The 15,075-nt window shown below is 37.6% G+C and overlaps 1 protein-coding gene across 1 annotated transcript in view; it reads right to left on the bottom strand.

Moving 5' to 3' along the window:
* Positions 1 to 15,075, bottom strand: part of LOC126854035 (insulin-like growth factor-binding protein complex acid labile subunit) — a 189,208-nt gene that overhangs the window by 60,025 nt on the left and 114,108 nt on the right. Inside the window, exon 3 of the mRNA XM_050600787.1 lies at positions 8,822 to 8,875. Within this exon, the coding sequence (XP_050456744.1) occupies positions 8,822 to 8,875 (54 nt within the window). The remainder of the gene's footprint in view (positions 1 to 8,821; positions 8,876 to 15,075) is intronic.

The following is a 15,075-nucleotide window of genomic DNA, read 5'->3' as shown; positions in this document are numbered from 1 at the left end:
GTGCGCGTCTCTCTAATTCTCATTTTTTTTTTCTTTTTTTTTTACACGTATCTGAAAAAAGTTTCGTTACGGTTTTGAACCAATTCGCGATATCGGGCGACGGCGAAAGAGAAACGCGCTCGTGTCGCGCGCGGGCCGCGATACCGCGATTTACTGTCCATTTATCTGTGCAAGAATCGCCGAGTGATAAATTTCAAGTATCGCGCTTTTAAACGAGCGTACCGTTTTACCATCGCTGTTGGTCGTACGGAAAAAAGCGACTCATTATCCGGATTCGCGTAATTTTAAACCGCGAAATTCACCGGCAGCAACGGTCGACCCGATTATGGTCGACCCCATTACGTCTCGTATGTTTAAAGGGGAAAGAAAGAATTCTAAATGAATTATATTTTCGAGTAAATTCAAATTGAACGAACACTGGATAAAGCTAAGAAGCGCAGAAAAATTATCTGCCTCCTCAATTTACAATTAAACATATTAAAAAGTAAATAAATGAACATTTAATCTTTCGGTTTTTCTCACATTTAATCCTTTCGATTAAATTAAAATTTAACAATAATTGGTAATAATACTTTTATGAGATCGTCATTTGAAGAAACTTTTTTTTATTCGCTTGAATTAATTTTTAAGAAATTTATTTTTAACATTCGCATTTAATATTTATCTTTGCAAGAGCTTCCATTATCCGACGACAGACGGATTTTAAGATATTCATTTCGAGAGAATCGTTCGCGAATTTCCATCAGACATCAGAAGGATCTTGTGAATATATAATAATTCGGATTCGCTTAATATATGATTAAATTATTTCATACGTATAATTTGAGAACAACATTCTCTAATTCGACAAAATAAATTCTTAAGCAGATGGATAAACTCAACCGGATCACATGTGTGAACTAATTTAATCATATATTAAGCGGATCGAATTATATTCACAAGTCCCTTCACGTTCGATCGAAATTCGACGACAGATTGCGAGGATCGTAATTTCCAGCGAACGCCGCCTCGATAATCGAGATTATCCCCCTTCTAGTCGCGCCCACTATGTCGCGTAATGCGCTTCGTAAAACGTTCCCCGTCCGGGTAATCGGCGAGTTATCGAGAATATTTATCCGTTTATCCCCTCGCGAGAAGAACGCGTGTGCTTAAATCGCACGCTGTTTCTTTCTCGGGAGGACATATCCTCGTCGGCATGCCCATTTCCACGCCGATATTATCGGACTGAATTTTATTATATCAGCGCTATCAGCGTTTATCGCCGAAAAAACATCCACTGTCTCGCATATGTATGCACTCTTGCAGCAAGCGTACAATCTCGAGTCGTACAACAGTTTTAGATCTCAAAACGTTAAACATTTGTCGTCGAATTTTTATTACGCCCATGATAAAGCGCCACAATTTCCGCATGCGACCAAATGCGACGATGCGAGTTTTAAGATCGGTTTCCGTCCTTTAAACGAAAATGATCGGCAACAGTCGCTTCCGTTCGACGCACGAATGCGAATTTTGATGTCTGATACTGCATTCAAGTTTATTTCATTTAACCGATCGATGTAACTTCGTTACAATTGAAGTATCGCGACTACTTACAAAGTTTTCCGCGATTGCAATATAATTGACTTTCTTTGCGCAACAGTAGTCATCTGTCTAATTTATAATTTTCAATATCAAATTTTCACGATGATCAAATTATAAATTAAATTTTCAACGTAACATTCATTCAAACTTCTACCTAGAAGTAAAGCTATGCATCTTTTTATTAAAGAAATATTTTAAATATCTTTTCATTCTTTTTTAATATTATCTCATTTTTAAATCGTATAATGTATAACTATGCAAGTCTTTTTTATATATTCGGGAAAGAATTAGATGTTAACGGGAAAGACAGGTGATGAACAGTCTATGTACGGTCATTCGATATTAAAATCCTCTGCGCGGTTAACAACTACGTACATACGGTAATGTCTCAATCCAAACGGAAAGACGGCACGATAAAAAATAGATAGCGCGTTAAAGTCTGCATAGAAACTGCAATCAGGATAAATTGGCACGTTCAGGTCGCGATCTAGAGTCTTATTCCACTTTTGCACCGTTACAATTGTTTCCCGGTTGTGCGCATTCGCATAACCTTGGTCCCCTTTAACCGCGAACGTACGTAATTAAGGTACAACCTAAGGTAGAAGCACCTTGGCTTTCCCCTGCATTATTAAGGAACTTGACTTCACGTTCTAAATCTCGCGTGTCTTATCGAATCAGAATTAAAAATTGAAAGCGCGTTATATGGAAAATTTAAGTGACACTTATTAAGAGTCGAGAGTAATAGTGAATTAAATAGACAAGAATCCGTGAAACAAAGAAGAGAATTATAGAAAGAGATGGTATGCTGATTAAATTTAAATAATATCGTAAACTCGCGCACTGTCTTGCTTTCTCAACAATGTCACGTTTATCCAAAGTTTTTAAACGAAATTTAAAGCGTTGTTAGATAACATATCGCGTTTCTGGATTAAAAAGAGATTTCGAACCACCGTCATATCAAAGGAGAGCCGACAGACGCGAGACGTCACGTACACGTTGCAAAAAGACCGGAAAGACCTGGTAAAGCATGTTTTAAGAAAAAAAGAGTAAACATCGGGGGGCTCGAGTACGTATACTGCTGTGTGCAATACTCCGCGCAAATAATCGCGGCACATTATTTAACAGATTAAAAATAGCTTGGGAAAAGCGAACAGAACATTGTGTACTTGACTTATTCGCGGAGAGAGAGAGAGAGAAGAGTAGTAGAGTAAAAAGAAGAAAGCATATAAAGAAAAGAAAAAAGAAAATGTTTTACAGAGAGGATTTACGCTTCTTGCGTTTTTTCACAAAGAGAGGTTAAAAAAATTAAAATGCGTCGAGACTATTTCGACTAAATATTATATAGATCTATATAACAGATATATACAGTTTTGTTTACATAATAAATAACATTATGTGTACAATAAGAGAGAAAGAGATATCAGATATTAATTTTTTTCTTTTTCTTCTTTTTTTTTCTTTTAATTTATATAACTTTTATCCTTCTGTAGATATATATTTAGTCTTTATAATTTCTATCATAACTGTAATTTATATTCTCTTGTTCCGACACATTTATTTGTTATGTAGATACATATTGTATTCTCTATTATTACCTTATAACTGCCGACTCACTTCTGTATATGTATATAACAGTTGCGCTTTGCTTTTTGTTCTTGGAGGATTTATCCTGGAACATAATAAATTTCTCCCTCTTTCTCTCTCTCTCTCTCTCTCTCTCTCTCTCTCTGTTTCTCCCGTTTTCCCTTTCTCCCTAGTTCTCTTCTCTCGATGCGGTGCCATACACAAACACAGCGATGCAACGCGATACAGGATGTGAATCCTATATTACAACCACCGGCAGGCTGTTACCTCTGGGTTCTTGTGCAACGTGCATGGAAACATAATGGGCGCATAGTGGTTGGCTGACTGTTACATTATTAAGTAGTTGAGTGCACGTTAGCTGCGAAGTGCTGTCAGCCTCCATTCAGATGCGGCCTGGGCGAAACCAGTAATTTGGCATTAGCCGGAAGGACGAAAGTTTCCGGGGAAGGGGTGGGGGAGGAAAAAGAGAGCGAGATCGGGGGTTTCCCTTAATCGATTATTCTCTCGCGGCAACCGCGATAAACAATGTTGGAAAACTTCGGGAGATGGAGAAAGAGAAGAAAGGGGGAGGGAGGTGTATTATCTCCCTGCCTCTCCCCTCCCCCCTCCCCTCATCGGTTAGATAGGTAACCGCGGCACAGTCCAGAGAATTTTCGAACGTTGCAGAAATAAGGTTCGGAAAGGAGGGAAAGCGCGGCCAATAGGAGGATCTTTTTATTCTCCCTCCGTCGCGTCGGCGGCGATCCGATTAAAAATAAATTCCGCAAATACTTGCGCCTCGTAATGGCGGGCGAAGATAAGAGTCTTCTTAAGGAGACTGTTTTGTCTATTATATTGCATTTAATGGGAAGCTCCTGTCCGCACGACACGAGATAAAATATCCGCATTGTACCTATGAAGCTCAAAGTGTCGTGGACTTCTGTACATTTCTACAGTTGCAGTTCTTATAATTATATTCCCGCGCGTACTTTCTCATAATTTCTTTGTTGCGCCGTTGCGTTACTCATGCGCATTCATATAAAGAAATTTCTTTTTCTATTTTCACTTTTCATACCTTCAGATAACTATTCATAGAATGATAAGTATTAATTAAAATATTTGTAAAAATCTATACAAATTTTATATTAAATATATTTAAATAAATATTTATAATCGCCTTTCTCTTTCAAAAAGCCTACTTATGTTTCAATGATACAATACGTGGACGAGTAGACGATCGATTTCTAAAAAAATTAATATTTTTTTCTCTCACACTCTATGAGAGGTGAATTTATCATATCAGAAAGATTAATTCCAGAGATCTCGAGAAACCTCGACGACGCGGTTTCTCACCCGTCGTCGGCCTCCTCGGCATGACGACGACGACGGCGGGCGAGGCTCGTTATCGATTTCGCGAGTGCCGCCGAGAGAGTGACTTGACCTATTCGTTGCATAGGAGAGACGGCGGTAACGGTGGTGGTGTATGCGCTTATCTGTCGCCGCGCGCAGTCCCGCAAGACGGAGGGGCTGCGCGCTTTACGCGTCATAGATTCCATTATATTTCTCCTGTTCGCGAGTGGCGGCATTAGAGCGTATCGCGCCAGCTTTTTATCGCGCTCGACGAAACACGGCCCATTGCCAGCATCGCGTAAATGTACCTACAAATGTATCTTTATATTCAACAACAGTGTCTCTATTAGCCATAGGTCGTCGTGGAATTCTAATACTTTCGATAAAGTTGTTAACCTTTCAATTATAAAATTATTAAAGTTAAAACATTTCTAAAAAAAAAAAAGATCTAATGTCAATGTCTAATTTTTCAAATTAATATTAATTTTTAAGCTTTATAAAAATATTTGCGTTTTCCAATAATAATATTTCGTTTCAATCAATATTCGATCCTCTAATTAAATTATGAATAAGGATAAAAGACGATAGCTTGTTCTCTTAGAGACTAGCGGTCAGCTGTAATCTTCTTCGCGCTTCCTCTTCTCAGGAAATTCTATTATATTCCTGGCCAAAGGAACGTGCGCTTTAATGCACCTCCGTTGCATTTCGCGAAACCGAATACACCGCCGTCCCATGTCCTGTCGCGTTCCTGTCCTATCCTCTCTTCCGCCGCCGACCTTCGCCGGCACGATACGTCGACGGAAACGGAAGGCAAAGCTCTCGCGCGAAAAATACGCAACGTAGAGATAGCCGAGAAGCGGGCGGGCGGGCGTTTCTCTACGCCCGCGGTCATGTTTTCGTAATTAATCGAGCGCGATGTTTAACTTTAGGCTTTTAGCGCGGTTTAATATTTCAGACCGCGCGTTTTCGCAACGCCCGCGGTTTCTCACTGTAGCAGAGAGAAATGCGTCGCAATTTTTACGCGCTCGTGTCCGCTGTCGAAAAAAGAGATGAGAAACGTAAAACTCACGCGACGTTATCTCTCGCGCGTTATTAATGCGATAATCGACATGAAAATATCGCTTCAACGTTGATATTTTTCCATTCCGCTCCATTCCATTCGTCGTTAATCTTAATCTCTCCTCGTTGTGTCGCGAATCTTAATACAAGTTTTTGAGACCGCAGAATCTTCCGGTATAGAGTTTCCTTGCTAAAGTTCGCTAGGATTGTTATTTCAGTATTTCATTTTGCATATTATGTCGTACGGAAAATTGTAAGAAGATTAATTAATATTCCAAATTTATTTCACCTTTATAAAACTATGAAGAAGATTAAAGATCAAGGAATTCAAAGAATCTCGAGATTATTATTCACCTTCTTCTTAACGCTTTATATTCTTTAATTGTCGACGTTGCTTTCTCGGTTCAACCCACGATAGAAATTATTTTTCCTCGTTATATTCTATGCAACTTTTTTAATTCGCAAGATAAGATAAATTCTAGGATAATGTATTCTAAGATTATTGCCGAACGCGTGCCCGAAAAACGCACGAGACCAGACAGCAGATTTCTCTCGCCGAGAGGGCGAATTATATCACGGCGCAGCGGGATTAGTGGCAGGCGTAATTCAGCACTCGAGTGGACAGTCTCGTTGCATCAATTACGGATATCCATTAGCCTAATTAAGCCTCGCGACACGCGCGAAACTGCGACCGGTCGAAACTCATCCTGATGGAACAAGCAGAATGAGAAAGGACGTTGAGAAATAAATTAATAAAAAAAAAAAACAAATTAAAATCAAGTGGAAAAAAATGCAAAAGGCTTATAATAAAACACTAAATTAAAAAAAGGAAAAAGATTAAAACATAAAAAAATGAAAATTGTTGTAATCTGCTGTAGACAGGCTCGAGAGGGTGCAAATGATGAGAAGAAAGGCGGGAGGGGAGGAGGAGGAGGATCAACGTAGATATTGGGGGTGGCAAAATATACTTTACCGAAAGTTTCGGTGAAGGAGAAGTACAAGCCTCCACCGCCTTATGGGAAATTACACGATGAGCTTGGCGGATTACCGTAACCTTCCCAAGTAACTTCCCCTCTCCTCACCCCTTTCTCTCGTTGATCCCCTTTTCCACTTTGTCGAATCATTCTCGAATCCCGTCTCATTTCAGAAAGACTGCAGATTTTCCTTTAACGGACGTCGCACGATTTTACCTTGAGCGTATCGAAAAAATGTCGACATATCATTTCCGAGAAAGCGAAGCGATAATAAATAAGGATCAAGCAGAGGTGAAGGTCCCCCATAGGTGTCCAAATCTTAGCGATGATCAATAATACTCGATAATATATACAAAAATATATGTATATTTATATTGATAGTCGCGCACTTTACCTAATTTTTTTTTATCTCAGTAACTTTGCTATATATTAATTTTGTATAATTGTATGTATTATGCCCGTGCGTTAAATTCTCGATATTAATTATTAAAAAAAAAAATTGCTTTCAAAAAAGTCAACTTGAAATTAATTCTCAAGAATACAATTTTGTTTTCTATTTATATCTTCAATCGCTTGTTTAACATATGTAAAGTATATCGATATTTTAAGATTGGAATAAGCAATGTTTTTCTAAAATTTAATTTTATCTTTCATAGCTCTGAGATATACCTTCTCTCTCTCTTTTTCTCTCTCTCTCTCTCTGAGATGTATATCTTTGTGAATCATGGTCGTTAAGATATAATGGTGCATTGAAGTTAGAAGTATATGCATAATGCATAATAACGCATATGCTCAGCGTCGGAAAATTCAGTCAGATTGTAAGAGAGAGAAATTTTAAATTGGATTGAGAATGTGCTAATGAATTTCGCAAATTGCCTAACCATATGAATTTATACTGACATGTTACCAGACATTTTTCGTTTTATATTGAAACATCTAACGAATTAATAATTATGCAATTAAATGTCGCGAATGTTTTTCTCATAAAAGTGTCATTAAACGAATGATTTATGAAAATCTCTTAAATTTACATACGTTATAATATATAACCAAAATAAAACACATTTTTATTTATATGCATATGATATCAAGGGCTAACCTAAATTATGGATTTTTTTCAAAAATTTTTCCAAAAAAATCTCGATTTTAAATTATCGTAAAAAAGATACTATCAGGACTCTAAAATACTTTATACATGCTGAATTTCAAATGTAAAAAAATAATTTGCAAGAAAATATTTTTAAAAATATAAAAAATAGTGCATGTCCTTGTTATTTTGAACTACTTTACAGTATATTCGAGTTTCCAATCAAAATAATAATTTGCTTGTAACACGTAGCGCGTGAGAAAATCTTTACCAACGTGAGTATTTTAATTATTATATTCGACAACACGTACACAAGTCTTTTCTCTTCCCTTAGCTGATTAATATTCGAACCCATGTATTAGAGTAGAGTAGTGTCGAGAGAAAGTTTCCGCGGGAAAGTGACATGTCCGAGACGGCGAATTAATTAGTCGGAGGACGAACTGATGAAGCCATTAATTACACCGGTTTGAGCAGTCCCCTTGTCTTGCCCACCATCTTGTAAGCAGTGGTCGAACCCGAAATCCCGAACGCGATAAAACGGCGAGTACCATCGCTCGGGTGAACCTGGGAACATCACGGGACGAAACTTGGACGAAACCAGACAATGGTACTCCATTAAGAGCGCTTTCATCTTTGGAGAACGAAGTCGGTCGAGTAGCTCGACGATCCTCGATATTTAACCTCAGCCATTCCTACGCTCTCGCTTCTTGTCACGACAGGCCGAACTTATAGGTCGTGATTTTGAACTCGACTCCAATTTTTAAGCTCGCTCCTTACATAGTAAAGAAGGAGAACGCCGCACGAGGTAATCACGGAGAGAGGTTTTTCGAACGCAACGAACAACAAGAGTTTTATACGAGGTGTTTATGCTTGGTGAAATAGAACGATATTTCTCGTAGAAAAATAAAATAATTTTTCGTGAACAAAAATGTTAAAACATATACACATCAATAGTTTTCAAATTACAAGTAATAAAAAAAAAAAAATAGATTCACGCCCTAAGCTTAAATCTTTATATATATTTGATATTCAAAACTCTAAAGTTTACACAAGCAAATGACATTCATAAAATTTAATAAAAGTAAAATCATTTTAATTTTTGATGAAAATTAGTATATAATGTTATATTATTAACAAAAATAACTCTATATTTTAAAACTACGTTTAAGACTAATGAACATATTAATTATGCTAAATATCAACTCACCGCTCTGGAAATGTCGAAATTCAGCTTGGTTCGCTTCGCCGTGACTCGGTGACGCTGGAAAAAAAAATCCATATTAATATAAAAAATATCGGCAAAAATGTTGTAAAATTATCGTAGACGAAGAGAGAGGAAGAGAGAGATAGCATTCAAATGTAAAATTATAGATTCATGCTTTCAACGATAAATTGAAATGTTGTCAATATAACAATGGTATATATCATTGCCACATGTATTGTATATATGTGTTTGTGTCTATGCATATTACATATTAAACGCACAATAATAAATATTATATACTACACTTTTACATTTGCGCTGTATATTAAAAATGTTAATCATTACAAAATATAATTCATCGACCTAACTACTTTTATTTGTATTTGCTATTAATTAATAATTCATTATAAAATTTGTTTTAACACTTTCAGATTCTAACTTTATACCAAAATTACAACGGTAATAATAGAATAATAATAGAATGTTTATCTAATACCGGAATGAGAGAATAATGTCAGTTTACAGCACAAATATACAATCAGAGATTATGATTGTTGTTACTCATTCAAGCATAAGCTTGCACGTGAAAGCGCGCTATTGTTCCTGCAGTATGCGTATATACACGCAAAATGCTGGACAGGAAACGGACATGTTCTAAACCGTATCATGGAAAGGCAAGCATCGCTTGCTTCGATCAACGGCGGCAACATAATTTCGCACGAGCCTCGACTCTATGCGATCACTTATCACCGCATTACGATACATTATTCAGGACTTGGAAAAAAACCAAAAGAGAGAGCCGTAACCGTAACCTGGCGAACCGGGCTGACCTGGTCGCGAGGCTAGTATCTCCTTGATAAAATTCGAACGAAATCACACGATGACCCTCCATTAAGCGCGGCCTCCTTCTGAATCTTTGCTTTGCGGATCCGCTCGAGGATCTCGATGATCCCGAACCTACACCGTGCAATCGTACCTGGTGGCTCGTTGCAGAGCATTGGCGAAGAAATAGAGCGAACAAGAGAAGAGGGTAGAGAGAGAGAGAGAGAGAGAGAGAGAGAGAGAAAGAAAGAAATTGCAGGAAGAAGAGAATGGTAAGGAAAGGTGCAGGAACGTTACGTACTTCCAATTCGATCTGTGGTCTAAGCCTTTAATGCCTGCTTATTCGCTCGCCTGGAAGAGGATCCCGAAGAGGTATCTAAACTTTCCGAATGCTCCCCGGAAGAGAACTAAACGCCGAACGTTTTGCTGCCATTTTGGCAGAGGAACACTTCTCTTTACTGATTAAATCGTGGCAACCGAGGGGATCGGTTGCCGATCGTTAAGCGCAATTGCGTCATGACGTCAATATATAAACTATTCACACGCACATATTTCGACAAAAATAATGATAAAAAATCTGAATGGCTTACATAAAAAAGAAGTCGTAATTATATTTAAAACTCTGAGATTTAAAATAAATTTGCGCGCTAAATTATACGTTGAGCTATTTCTAATCCATTCGTATGTTAACAACTAAGTCATACTGCACACATCGATGGAACATTCGACGATATTGACATTTGACATATTCACGTGATCAAACGAATACATTTATGTTCGCTGTACAAATAGGATGAAACCATTTCGTTTCGACATTTGACTTGCATCACTTTTAAATAAACCGTACGCATGGCGCGTTTATTTTGAACTTCCTAAATAAATTTGAATCTCGATAAATTTAAATCTGAAACGTTAAATGTAAAAAAAATAAAATAAAAAATGTACTATATATGTTCTCCATCTATATAGAGAGAGAAATTTACTATTTTGATTATATTTACGAGATATATAATAAGAAAAGATGAAAAATCGAATTCGTATAACCAGTCTTATGTGTTAATCGCGGAAAACGATTCACTACGTAACACTTAACATTTTAACGGGAATTTGGAACGTCTCGTTGCAATTTTTCAAGCAGTCGGAAATAATTTTTGCTCGGATATCTCTATCGGCAATGTAGTAAAATTGCGGAGCCCATCCACTACGCAGAGAGAGAGAGAGAGAGAGAGAATGAGAAACGAGTGCAAAGAGATCGCGGGCATTACAACGTGTACTCTCCGACATCGACTCGACTTTCCGCCGGAAAGAAAAAAGATGCGGGCGAGCTCGAAAAAGGGAGGCAAAGCGAGCGAGCTTTATATCCCCTGGATATCGGCGATTGTGTTTTTTGTCAAGGATCGAAAGTGCCTCGTCTACCCACACCGGCGCGCTTTGACGTTTAACCGGACGCTTATCGATTGCGGAATTTATTTCTTTTCGTATATCTCTCCAGTCTCCGCCACCATTGTGCTCGCTCTCTCTCTCTCTCTCTCTCTCTCTCTCTCTCTCTCTCTCTCTCGTCTCTTCGCTCTCTTCTGTTCTCTCTCTCCTTCTGTCTATCTCTTCTGTCGTTCTCTTTATCCCGAATCACCCGGCCAGGCAGACCGGGTCTCTCATTCCCATTTTGTTTCCGTTCCCCGACGGCTGTACAGATAGGTGAGATTAAGCCCCGCGATGGCGCGGTTGCGGTTATCAGGAGATTGCATTTTAGCATAATGGCTACGAGAGGCCGCATTGTAGCTCTGTTTTGAGGGACGCGCTGTGATGTCGTTGCGCCGTGATGGGTGTCGGAACATTTATCATGGGCCAGGTAGGTATTTTTGTTTCTTTCCCTCTCCCTCCTCCCTTCCTCTTCTCGTTCGTATGAAACTCGCATAAAGTGCGTCTACGATAGGATTGCAAGGATGTATTGTAATAAATAAAATGCATTTTTGTATAAATTATGACCATTTGATAACCTGATGACCATTTTCAATTTCTCTCCGTGCATTTTATGTAACTAAAATTGGCAAGCTAATTCGATTGACAATTTACGAGGCACAAATTAAATATATGCGTAATGTTAAATATTTTTGTTGCGTATATTGCAATTATCGAGTAAACACTCAACCAGCACCGAAAGAGTAATTGGGCAATGCGCTGTCCCTCCCCCCCCCCATCGTTGTTGCTTGCGCAGCTAATATTATTAAGGCAGGCGCCACGATTTGATAAGCGCTATGTTTGCGTAATACATCAATCGCGACGCCGAACAGACTTGCGCGTCGATGATGCTCGTTCAATTAAACATTTCAGGCTAATTCCGGTCTATGCGATGCATATGCATGCGTGTGCATACGCTTCACGGTGTATCCAATGCGCGCGGCTATATATGCTAATCGCGCGTACTCTCAGGTTTACTCGTTTGCGTAACCAGAAAGAGCGCGCATACTCTCACGTGAAATACACATTATACTTAAAAACCGTTTAATGCGATATTTATTATCGATAATACATTTTCGCTAAAATTATTATTAAATTTGTCATCCGTATTTATCAAAAGATACTAATTTTTTTCAGCTATGTGAACAATACAAAGTTATGTAAGCTTCACAGATTTTTATATATATATATACAATGAATTCAGGCAAATCATTATACTATTAGACTTTCTTTCACATTAAAATAATTATTCAAGTAATCATTTATTTCAATTAAAATTAAATATTGAGTTATATGACTCTCTGTGATTATTTACATCAATCTATTGCGTATTCTTTACATTCAAGTAATCTTTAATTGAGGAAACACATCGATACATGAAACATTGATTATTTCGCCTATTAGAAAATTAACAAATCAATTGTATTGATTACACCGATATAATAGTTCTGTTATTTAATAATAAAATAAATAATAATAATAGCGCACGCAAAACTATCAATTTTAACTAACAATAGATTTTTCATGTTACGATTTGTGAAATAAAAACTCATAAAATATTAACAAATCAATTGGGTCGATAATTACAGTTTCAATCAGAGATTGCAAATAATATGGGGTTATTTTCGACTACAAATATCGCTCGACATTCTTAATAATATGTCGATATAAAATATTGTGCAGAAAATAGCTGTAATATCTACAATATTTATCTTAATTAAATTCATATGTAATGCATGTTGCATCGAATTTTTTGCACATCTATAATCAGTAATTTTTTTTTTTAAATAATCTCTTAAAAATATTTCATTTGCGACATGTATTTCATCCTATACATCAGACGCAAACAAAATTTATTAAATATATAAAATCGTGTATATATAATAATGTCTTATAACTGCGAGTATTTCTGATATTTATGAGACAATTTATTTACAACACAATTTATTATTATCTCGTATATTATTATTCTTTAAAATTAATTTTTTTTTAGTTGATGACTTGTATTGTTATTATCGATAAATTAAAACTTGTATATATTTTGCGCAATAATCCATGGAATATTCGATATTGTCATAACTTGTGCCTTCGTATCAGTAATGTTATATATTATATTATCGATAATATTACTATTCCAGTAATATATTATCAGTTAAACGATGTATTAATATTACCAGTAATGTTATATAATTGAACAAATTCTTGCTAATTTAATATATTAAAATCATAGTTATTTACATCACATATATGTATTGAAAATCTTTATTAACTTTAGCCTCTTTATTTTTATATTTATGTATCATTATTTAATATTATTATATAACATAATTATCTTATTAATTAATCAGACTGACAATCATATTTTCACAGTTTCCATAATCTTCATTCAAACTTGTTCTGATTTTTTCTGATTTTCTCATTCATTCGTATTATCACTCAATTAATACACAATGCTGTTAATCGTTGAACATCTTAAAGCATGATACATTTTCCTTAGTCTATATATCATGCAACAGCAATATCTCCTTCCTACATTCAGCCGATTAAGACATAAAGAAGGTAGCTACGTAACGTCCATCGGATATCCATAAAAGTTTTCGGTTCCTCGACTCGTACATCTCGCCTTACCGAAGAGGTAAGGCTGCAACGCGGTTGCATATAATGCGATCGGCCGGGAAATAATGACCGTAACCCCCGAGGATCGCGACGCGTGTGCGCCCGGGCGCAGCCGGCACCGAATAAATAATTCAGAGACTACTTCGGCGTGCAGACGGTGGCGGCACGAAAAACTTTTAAATGACTTCTGACGAAAATAGCGGCATTCAGTCGCGGCATAAGCCGGAACACGATGGTGGGCCGAGGATACCCGGAGAGGCAGACGAGCCGACGTGAGGCGAAAACGGCACGAAGGGAGGAAGGGAGGGAGGGAGGGAGGCAGGGAAACACTCAGCAGCTTGTAAATTTGATTTAGCCGAGCTCTCTGTAGCGTACATCGTATCCTGCGAAGTTACGGTTGCGTGGCTCTCGGCTGGTTATAACGAATTCGGGATCGTCGAACGAGGGACGACGGATGGCCGGAGGACGGGGAATGGAACAAAGGGGAAGGGGGCTAACGATCCGGGGGATGGCGGGGCACAACGACGCGTCGCGGGTATAATATGCCTCGGCGGACTCGAACATGCACGCGCGTTCGCGCGCGAATAAACACGCGGTAGAGAATGAACGAGAGAAAGAGGTGGGTGGAAATTAATCGGCGCGGGGCTCTGTTTTTTTGTCGGTGGACCTCGATCTCTGTCCAATGGTCAGGGAAATGAAATCCATGTAAGTAACCAATTATAGTAGCGACCGCGCGCACCTGCAGGCCTCCTACGAGAATAGGATAAAATGCAGCGAACATGGATGATTTGGATTGGAGCGCGAGAGAGGCTGAATCAGATTTTATCTCAACATCATGCACACCACTTCGCTTCTATTCGCATCAGCTCTATCAATCTATTAGCTCTCTCCTGATCATTTGAAAAGCAGTCGTGCGCGATCACGATATTTTCTATGGAGAAAACGAATTTTTTTTTCACAATAATTCGATTCTTTTAACGCTATTTACTAATCATTACCCGATAGTTTTAATACAATAATAACCTTAAAACTTGATTGAATTATTAGGCTGCGTGCTAAATTAGATGCAAATAAAATCGTTTTTAAGAATACTATGAGTTTCGCGAAATTGCGCTAAGAAGATAAAGCAAAGACAATATTTCACTTCTGATAATTGTTAATTATAATAAAATTCTGATGCAATGTTTTATCATAAATTTTACACATGGCAAACGATAGGCAATAATGCGTTGAGCATATGACACGCCTCGTTGAGTCCGAAAACAGCCGGACGCATTTTACACGAAGCGACCGGAAGACCGAGAGAAACGGAAATTAATCGGAGAGTGCTCCTTTTTTCAGTACCGACCTCCGGCGTTATG

Source organism: Cataglyphis hispanica, chromosome 1, assembly GCF_021464435.1.
Source record: "Cataglyphis hispanica isolate Lineage 1 chromosome 1, ULB_Chis1_1.0, whole genome shotgun sequence".
Taxonomy (NCBI): Eukaryota; Metazoa; Arthropoda; class Insecta; order Hymenoptera; family Formicidae; genus Cataglyphis; species Cataglyphis hispanica.
This window is presented reverse-complemented; position numbering and strand designations above follow the sequence as displayed.